Source organism: Alligator mississippiensis, chromosome 1, assembly GCF_030867095.1.
Source record: "Alligator mississippiensis isolate rAllMis1 chromosome 1, rAllMis1, whole genome shotgun sequence".
In the NCBI taxonomy this organism is placed as follows: domain Eukaryota; kingdom Metazoa; phylum Chordata; order Crocodylia; family Alligatoridae; genus Alligator; species Alligator mississippiensis.
In genome coordinates this window covers 149124938-149134294 of record NC_081824.1, presented here as the reverse complement: position 1 = coordinate 149134294, position 9357 = coordinate 149124938, and the positions used below count along the sequence as shown (strand labels likewise).

Genomic DNA, 9357 nt, shown 5'->3' with positions numbered 1-9357 from the left:
AGCCAAAATTGCCCAGAGGAGCCTCAGAAAGGTGGCGGCTGTGGCCAGGAAGACCTCCCCGAGCCCTCAGGCATGTCAGAGCCCAGTAGGCCCAGAATGGCTGGTCACTGGGAATCCTATGAATGGGCAGGCGGACAAGTATGTGCACAACTGCCCCTGCTCTGCAGGCTGCTGAGCCGGCGGCTCTGAGGGGGGAGTGCACAGGAAGGCTGGTGGCTGCCAGGGCAAGGCAGGGGCTTAGAGGCAGGAGAGCCACTGCCCGGAGCCAGCTGAATCCGAGGGACCCACTGCTGCTCAGGAAGTCCCGGCTCCTCGGCAGGGCCGAGCGCCGCACTTCTCCCGCTCCCCCTCTCCCCGGGGCATCGTGGGCTCCCGCCGGGCAGACAGGGCCGCTGGAGCGGGACGGCGCAGCACGTCGGGCGGGGGGAGGGGGGGCAGCCCGCGCAGCCCCATCACGATGCCGGACTGCCTCGTAGTCTAACCGCGAGAGCAAGGCGAGGGGCTGCCAGCGCTGGGGGGAGCGGGGGGGACTCACAGGCGATGGGGGGGAAGGGAATGAACCCATGGGGAAGCAGGGGCGCTCAGCCTAGGGGCCAGGCACATCCCACCCCGCCAAAGCTGCTCCAGCACCTCGCTGCTCTGCCTCTTGCTGTCTGTCTGATCATTGCTGTCTGCTTTTATCCGGTTGTTGCTGATTGTGGCCGAGTGGTGTTTGGTTGCGGCTGTTATTGCCTGGGTGTTGCTGTGATTGTTATGGTCTGCGTGTTGCTGATTGTTACGGTCTGACCGCTATTGGCTGACTGCTACTGTTACTGTCCGATTGCTACTGTCTGTTATTGGCTGACTCTTTGCTGTCTGGTTGTTCCCCAGCTCAGGCTCAGGCGCCCGCCCCTTTTCCACGTGCGTCGGGAACTGCATGTGAGGAAGCGCTAGAAAACCCCGGGCGTCCTGGCCCACTTCCCGGAGCAGGGCTGCACTGTCCCTGTGGTGATTTCCTCCAAGCCCAGCCGTCCCCCCCTCACCCCCTCCTCCCCCCACCTCCAGCCCCGGGCAGTGCAGGCGGGGCGGGAGCGCTTGAGTGAGCACAGGAGCCGCAGGCGTGGGGCGTGCCAGAATGACTGATGATTTAATGCTTCTTGAAGTGTTTCGAGTTTCCTTCCGCAGGGCATGGTTTGAAAAATAAACAAAACGAGGTAAAATAAATTAACGTATGTACACTTTACAGACACCGCGTCACGGGGAGGTGGCGGCGCCCGTCGCAGGGGGTGTTACAAAAGTAAAGGGGGAGTTAGACGGGCTCCGGCAGCCCGGCAGCATCGTCGTCCTGAGAGCGGGTCCCGGCGGCATCGTGTCAGCCTGCTTAGAAGCATTTGCGGTGGACAATGGAGGGGCCGGCTTCGTCGTACTCCTGTTTCGTGATCCACATCTGCTGGAAGGTGGACAGGGAAGCCAGGATGGAGCCACCGATCCAGACAGAGTACTTGCGCTCGGGGGGAGCGATGATCTGGGGGAGGGAGAGAAAGAGACATCGGATCAGTGAAAGGAGTGAGGCAGGAGCAGAGCAGGACAAGGCAGGACCACATCCCCGGCTGGACGTGGAGGCAGGCGGAGCTGCCCTTGCTGGCAAAGCGAGGCACTGCGCTACTCCCCGCCCCCGCCCGGGCAGCAGAGCTCACCTTGATCTTCATGGTGCTGGGAGCCAGGGCAGTGATCTCCTTCTGCATACGGTCAGCGATACCGGGGTACATGGTGGTGCCACCGGACATGACATTGTTGGCGTACAGGTCCTTCCTGATGTCGATGTCGCACTTCATGATGCTGTTGTAGGTGGTCTCATGAATCCCAGCAGACTCCATACCTGGGGGCAAGGGGCCGGGTGAAAGGCACCGTGGAGAGTGAAAGGACAGGGACAGGGTTTTTCCCCGAAAAGGAAGAGCATGCACCAACTGGAGTTGCTTCCTCAGCCTGACGAAGGGTATTTATACCCTCCTCTAAGAAGAATGTTTCCAACTATTTGAGCTGGTCTAATAAAAAATAGCAGATCTTCCCAAAGAACCTTGTCTCCCCAGAAAGGAGGCACGGAAGAACTGCCCCCTCCTGGATCGTCTCGCCCAGCCTGTAGCACCCAGGGGCAGGGTGAAAGGGAAGGTGAACAGGGTCTGGTCAGGGTCCCCCACCCACACCCACTCTGTCCCGCTCCCATTTGCAGTCTTCAGCAGTTAAAGATTAGGAAGTCCTGGTTCAGAGGCTGCACCTCCAGCTCCCCCGCTCATTAGGAGACGGGCCACATACCGATGAAGGAAGGCTGGAAGAGGGTCTCTGGGCAGCGGAAGCGCTCGTTGCCGATGGTGATGACCTGCCCATCAGGCAGCTCGTAGCTCTTCTCCAGGGAAGAGGAGGAGGCGGCCGTGGCCATCTCGTTCTCGAAGTCCAGGGCCACATAGCAGAGCTTTTCCTTGATGTCGCGCACGATCTCACGCTCGGCTGCCCGGGGGGTGGAAGGACAGGGGTCAGAACAGGCGGGGATGGGGAGGGAGCGGCACAGGGGCGCGGAGGGAGCGGGCACACAGAGGTCCGAGGAGCCTCCGGGGCAGGCGCCGCACGTGGCAGCAAAGATCACACAGGAACTGCGGTCCAGCCCCTTAGTTCTGAGCCACGCCTCTTCCCTGTCAGCCTTGCTCGGCGTTCTATTGGCCACGCCCCCATCCTCCCTAAGCACACGAACCCTGTCCCTTTCCTTTGGATCACGCCCCTTCTTCCATTAGCCCCGCCCCCTTCCCCCCTGTCAACCCCGCTCAGGGTTCCACTGGCCGCACCTCCGATCTCCCTAACCACGCCCCTTCTCCATTCACCCAGCCATTTAACCCTGCAGCTTTTGGTGACCACGCCCTTCCCCATTAGCCCCGCCCAGTATACTGTTGGCCACACCCCTATCCTCCCTACTCACACCCCTTCCATACTGCTCCTGCCCTTTTCGCCTTCTCCCATTAGCCCCGCCCCTTTCCCCGGGTAACCCCCGCCGTTCTATTAGTCACGCCTCCACCCCCCCGTAGCCCCTTTCCTCTTGACCACGCCCCCCGCCCGGGGCGGGGGGGCCGGAGCTCGCACTCACCGGTGGTGACGAAGGAGTAGCCGCGCTCAGTGAGGATCTTCATCAGGTAGTCGGTGAGGTCCCGGCCAGCCAGGTCCAGGCGCATGATGGCGTGGGGCAGGGCGTAGCCCTCATAGATGGGCACGTTGTGGGTCACGCCGTCGCCAGAGTCCAGCACGATGCCTGCGGGCCGAGCGGGCGTGAGGGCGGGTCGGGGTCGGGGCAGACAGGCGGCGGCCAGGGGTGGGGTGGGGGCACTCACCGGTGGTACGGCCGGAGGCATAGAGGGACAGCACCGCCTGGATGGCCACGTACATGGCAGGCACGTTGAAGGTCTCAAACATGATCTGGGTCATCTTCTCACGGTTGGCCTTGGGGTTGAGGGGGGCCTCGGTGAGCAGGGTGGGGTGCTCCTCGGGGGCCACGCGCAGCTCATTGTAGAAGGTGTGGTGCCAGATCTTCTCCATGTCGTCCCAGTTGGTGATGATGCCGTGCTCGATGGGGTACTTCAGAGTCAGGATGCCTCTCTTGCTCTGCGCCTCATCCCCTACGTACGAGTCCTTCTGACCCATACCCACCATGACACCCTGCGGGGAGGGGGGGAAAACCCGGGGTTAGTGCTGCTCCAGTCCCGACCCACAGTGCACCTGCGGCAGGGGCACCTGCCAAGAGAGGCAGCGCGGGAAAGCAGAGCTTCACACTACAGCACACCCGTGGGGGCGTGACCAATAGAACATGGGTGGGGTTGAGAGGGTTGAGAGAGAAAGGGGGCGGGGCTAAGGGGTTGCAGGCATGGCCAGCAGAACACTGGGTGGGGCCGATCACAGAAGGGGCGTGGCCACACTGCAAAGGGTGGTTAAGTGCAAGGGGCTGGTTAGGGAGGGTGGAGGCATGGTCACTAGAACATGGGCGGGGTTGACAGGGAAAGGGAAGAGGCTAAGGGGTGGGAGCGTGGCCAATAGAACTGCGTGGGGCTAAGCAGAAGGGGGCGTGGTCACATCGAAAGGGGCGGTATTAGAACGGTCTATGTAACAAGCGGTGTGGTTAGGGAGGGTGGAGCTATGGCCAATAGAACATGGGGCGGGATTGAGGGGGAAAGGGGCGGGGCTAATAGAAGCGGGCATGGCCATGATGAAAAGACCTGGTTAAATGGCTCGATGGGTCAATGTGGAAGGGGTGTGGTCAAGGTAGGTGGAGGCGTGGCCAATAGAGCAGGGGCGAGGTTTATAGGGGAGCGGGGGCGGGGCTAGCAGGAGAAGGGGCGTGGACAAATGGCGGGGTCAGTCTGGAAGGGCGTGGTTAGGGAATGGGGGCGTGGCCAACAGTGGGGCAGGGCCTGCTCTGGGAAGGGGTGTGGCTAAGAGTAGGGGGCGGGGCCCGGGCAGGCACCTGGTGGCGGGGGCGGCCCACGATGGAGGGGAAGACAGCCCTGGGGGCATCATCCCCGGCGAAGCCAGCCTTCACCAGGCCGGAGCCGTTGTCGCACACGAGCGCGGTGGTCTCATCCTCATCACACATGGTGGCGGCTTTCTGAGGAGGAAGGAAGACAACGCTCAGCACCTCTGCAGGGCTCACGGGACCTGCCCCCCCGTGCACACACATCCCCCTGTGGCCCTGGGGAGTCGTGTCCGACAAACACCCGCCCCAGGCCCCCAGCCCCGCCACAGCCCGTCCTCCCGGGACAACCCTGGTGGGCTCAGCCTGCTGACCCTCGGGGGCCGCTCTCCTGGGCGGTGGTTAGGGAGGGATCCTTTGGCAAGTCTCCAGCCATGCTGGCACATAAAAGCCCTTTGCACGGATGGGACACAGCAGCCAGCTTTACTAATGGCTCTGCCAAGGGTCACTGAAGCTTGGATGGAGCCAGTAAAGAGCCTGGTTCAGTTGTAGCGGATTTAGAAGGTGCGAGGGAAAAAGAAAGCCCCCCCACCACTCAGGAGTTGAGATCCCCCTTGGGATTATCATCGTCATGGTCATTATCGCCGCCGTTTGGATTATTTGATATTGCCAATAATGCTAGCAGTCATCCTGGGAGGGGAAGGGCCAGGCTGTAGCCTTCATGGCCAGAAAGGATGCCAGAGGCAAGGATCTTATAGGGCGAGATCTTGTATGGAACCAACTATGTAGTTGGCATAAAGTAGTAAAGAATAGTAATAGGACTGATAGCAATCATAGTGGTAACAATAATGCTCCGAGTAATGATAATGACAGTGATAATAATGCTAATATTAATTAATGCTACTACTAATAATGTCAATGGTATTCCTAATGCTAATACATTAGCATTAAAGTCAATTAGCACTAATCTCGATTACACTAATGTTAATACATTAGCATTAATCATGTCAGTTAGCACCAATGTCCATTCTACTAGAGCTAATACATCAGCATTAATAATATCCGTTAGCACTAATGTCAGTCTACTACTAAGGCTCATAGGTTGGCATTCGCGTTAGTAATAGAACTGACATTGTTATTTGTAGTAGCATGAATTAGTGGTAGCTACTACTACTACTACTGTTAGTGCTACTACTATTGCTAATAATGTCACTGCTACTGACACTAATAATAATGCTAATACTACTGCTAACACTACTACTTACTGAGAATAATAAAGTAATACTATTAATAATGCTACTACCGCTATCACTAGTAATAACGGTGCTATCACTGATAATGCTACTACTGATACTAATAATGCGAACACTCCTGATAATAGAGTTAATATCACTACTACTGATAGTAATAATGCTAATATGAATACTAATAATGCTGCTATTGCTACTGCTGCAACTATAACATTTCTAGTATATACTATAATATATATTAGCTACTATAATATATACGATATACTACCGTATAATAGTTGTAGTAGACACTATAATAGTTCTAGTAGATACTATACTATAATATATTAGGTACTATAATATATATGATATACTACACTATAATAGTTCTAGTAGATTACTATACTATACTATAATATATATGATATACTATACTAGTTGCAGTAGACACTATACTATAATGTATACGATAGACTACCCTGTCATAGTTGTAGTAGACACTAGAACCGTTCTGATGAAGCTAGTTCTGTTACTTCCAGCCCAGAGCCCTAGACCACGAGGGCTGGAAGAGACCTCAGGAACTCATCTAGTCCAACCCCGGCTCCAAGCAGGACCAGCGTGATAATGCTAATACCGTTAATAATAATAATGCTACTACTACTACTACAGCTCCCACTGATCCTGCCGATGCTACTAGTGGTGACGGCAGCCCTGCTCATGGTCCCGCTGGTGCAGTGCCCGCGGTGCCGGTGGCAGCCGGCCGGGTGCGGGAGGCCCGACGCCGGCTGCAGCCCTGCCTCCTCAGTCCCTCCCTCGGCCCCCCCGCTCCCTGCCCCGGGCCGGGCTCACCTGGGGGGTGTGTGTCGCTCCGGCTCAGGCTGGGCAGAGACGCTGCTCTCAGCTGTGGCGCTCGGTGGGTGCCGGGGCCCGGCGGCTTTTATCGCGCGGCGCGGCCCGGCCCCCCGGATTCCTGCCCGGCCGTCTCCATATTTGGGCGCGGCCCACGGCGCGGCGGGCCCTGGCCCCGGCCCTGGCGCGGCCCGGCCGGAGCCCCCGGCCCCCGGCGCCGCTGCCCAAAGAAGGCGGTGCTGGCCCGCGCCCAGCGCCCGGCGCCCCGGCCCGGCCCGTATAAGGAGTGTCTGCCGGGCCCGCCCGCCGGGGGCCGCGTCCGAAATAAGCCTCGGCCCGCCATGCCCATAAAGGAGCAAGAAGCCGGGCGGCGTGGGGCTGCGCCCGCCGCTCACGCCCCCGCGAGCACGTGTGGCCCCCACACGCGGCGTGTGTCCGGTCCGGTCCGGCCCTGCCCTGCCCTGCCCCGGGGCAGCGCCTCGGCGGCCCGCTGCCAGCCGTCTGCCTCGCGGCGAGGTGCGAGGCCGGGACACCCCCCACCCCACCCCACCGGCCGGTGTTTCCGAGGAGCAAGCTCCACCCCAGCGCCATCCCCTTGCCCCCGGGCTGCTTGGGTCACTTGGGTATGTGGGGAAGGCGCGCGTGGGGGCTTCAGCGCTGCCCCACACCAACTCTTTTCCTCATGGAAAAAGCCCCTGCCAAGCCCGTTTTATATATAGAGGATGATCGCGGTTCCCCGGTGAGGCGGGGTGCCAGGTCGGCCACTTCTCGTCCGTGCCGGGCCTGCGGGCCTTTACGGCTATTTATAACACTGATATACCCAGGTGCGCTTCTGTTTTTTTCTTTTTCATTTCTGCAGGGATTCCAATCTACTTATGGGCATGCCAGGCTTTACTGGGGCATTGGGCCGAGGGGGGGGGGAAGTACAGTTGGCAGCTGTCCCAGTGCTGCTAGGCTAGCGGGGCAGGGGCAGGGGAGAGGGCTGGAGCACACAGAGGGCTCCCGGGGCGGCTAAGGCCAGCCCCGGTGCCAACAGCCAGCAAGGGAGAGAGAGGCACCTTTACTCTCCCTTTTGCTGCACATGCAAGGGAAGCTGGAGAGCCACCAGCAATGAACTTAGACCACATTTTCGAGCTCTGACATTATAGCCGCTTGTGGCAAGGTGGGATATCACAACTTGGCACCTGTTGCTGGTCCCAAGGAATTGCGCCATTACCCATTTAATTGTGCAATACCTGTAATGCGTAAAGGGTCCTACAAGACTTCATCCTTACATATGTGCCAGCAGACCAGCAGCAGGTTTTTCCCCATGGAGAAGTTTAAAATGGAAAAGGCCCTTGCTTGTAACCCAGCCTAAAACAGTCTTTTCCAGGGGCCTTTCCTTCGTCAATTCAGGGCTGCCGCGTTTCAAGTCAAGAATTAGCCGGCCAATAGATCACACCAATTACAGTATCAGAGGCTTCTCTAGGTCCATCCAGTAACTTAGTGAAAGGACAGATCAGTAACTTTCAGTTACCTCCCCCTCCCTCCCAGTACCCTGCAACAGTAAGGCAGGGCTCCCAGAAGCATTGCCTAAACAGCTGCCCATCTTTTGCAATGCTCCAGGAACCCAGGGAAGTCTTTGATCTCTACTAGTAGGAATTGCCTTCCTCCCAGCAGAGACAAGCCTTCAGAAAGGCAGCAACACTTGCGGCTATTTTCTCAATGTAAGAGTAAGAACCGAGTTCCCTCACTAGCCTGGGGAAGGTGAGGACTTAACACAGAAGAGGCGCCGAAGTTGGAAAGGTAGATTTTGGTTTGCTTGTCGTGCTTGTAGTTTGCAGTAGATCACATCAGACTTCATATTTAACATATTTAAAAGCATTGTTTTACTCATTCTCATGTAAAGATGCCTGTGAATACATGTAAGCAGATAATGGTGGATGCCTGTTTGAGATAATGATCCTGGGAAAATATTTCTTTCCTGGTACCATGGCTAATACCAGCAGCCTGACACAGATCTGTTTAATTGCTTGCAGTTGGGGGGATTGGTGCATTTGACAGTTGTGACATTGCCCTGCTGGGCTCTGCGTGGTTACAGTGCAGTCTGATGTGTGAATCAGAACAGCTCAACCCTTATAAGAGGTAGATGAGTCTCAAGAGATCAGCTGCTTGACTAGATGAACCTACCACAACATTAAATAAAAGGGAACGATATTCATTCACCCCAGGTCTGAATATTTAAGCAGATTCCATTTGATAGAGCTGAAAGCCTTTATTTAGAATAGTTTGTTACTTAGGGAAGTGAGGATCAGATAAAAGAGATGCAAGCAAACCTAATAATGTACAGTCTAACCCCCAAAGGTCAGTGTAGTTGGCTGAATTTACCATAGGGAAATGAGGGTAGGACTAGCCAAAGACAAATCCTTTGCCAAGTTGGTGGAAGCACTACTAGGGGGTGTCTCTGCTATCAGGAACCCTATGGAAGCAGAGGCACATTTTCTGATGTTGTATTTCAGAGGCAGCTAAGCTTATCTAGGGGCAGGAGACTTGACTTCTTTAACATTTAATCTCTGCATCTCCTAGTTTGGCAGCTCTTCCATTCACCTCTGGCTGCACCCTATGGCGTTTTATTCCACTCTCCCATTTCCGCTTCCTGCCATGCTAACCTGTTGGGGAAAAAAAAAGTGTTGCCTTTCCCCCACTTCTTTCCATTCCTTTTCCAATTCTTGTCTACAATTGAAAATATGCTAGTCCAAAGTGAAAAATCACCTTTTTGGGGATTTCAAGGAATCACAGCAATAATCAAATCTTTTAGTAACTGTGATGGGCAGCTGTAGACTCTAAACTACAGATAAACATAGAAGTCAAGTC

The 9357-nt window shown here is 56.3% G+C and overlaps 1 protein-coding gene across 1 annotated transcript; it reads right to left on the bottom strand.

The window, feature by feature from the left end:
* Positions 1 to 1098: 1098 nt before the first annotated feature.
* On the bottom strand, positions 1099 to 6662 carry ACTA1 (actin alpha 1, skeletal muscle). Its single transcript, XM_006269852.3, has 7 exons — positions 6505 to 6662; positions 4481 to 4621; positions 3354 to 3678; positions 3113 to 3274; positions 2293 to 2484; positions 1677 to 1858; positions 1099 to 1504 (listed from the first exon to the last, which is right to left on the bottom strand). Exons 2-7 carry the CDS (start codon positions 4607 to 4609, stop codon positions 1361 to 1363), a joined length of 1134 nt encoding a protein of 377 aa, XP_006269914.1. The 5' UTR covers positions 4610 to 4621; positions 6505 to 6662; the 3' UTR covers positions 1099 to 1360.
* Between the last annotated feature and the right edge of the window lie 2695 nt (positions 6663 to 9357).

Bases quoted from the DNA above. Each gene is read 5' to 3' on its own strand.
- ACTA1 (XM_006269852.3), bottom strand. From the start codon at position 4,609: ATGTGTGATGAGGATGAGACCACCGCGCTCGTGTGCGACAACGGCTCC. The intron at 2,485-3,112 runs GTGAGTGCGAGC...CCCCCCGGGCAG, and splicing joins CTACTCCTTCGTCACCACCG to CCGAGCGTGAGATCGTGCGC. The intron at 1,505-1,676 runs GTGAGCTCTGCT...TCCCTCCCCCAG, and splicing joins CCAGCACCATGAAGATCAAG to ATCATCGCTCCCCCCGAGCG.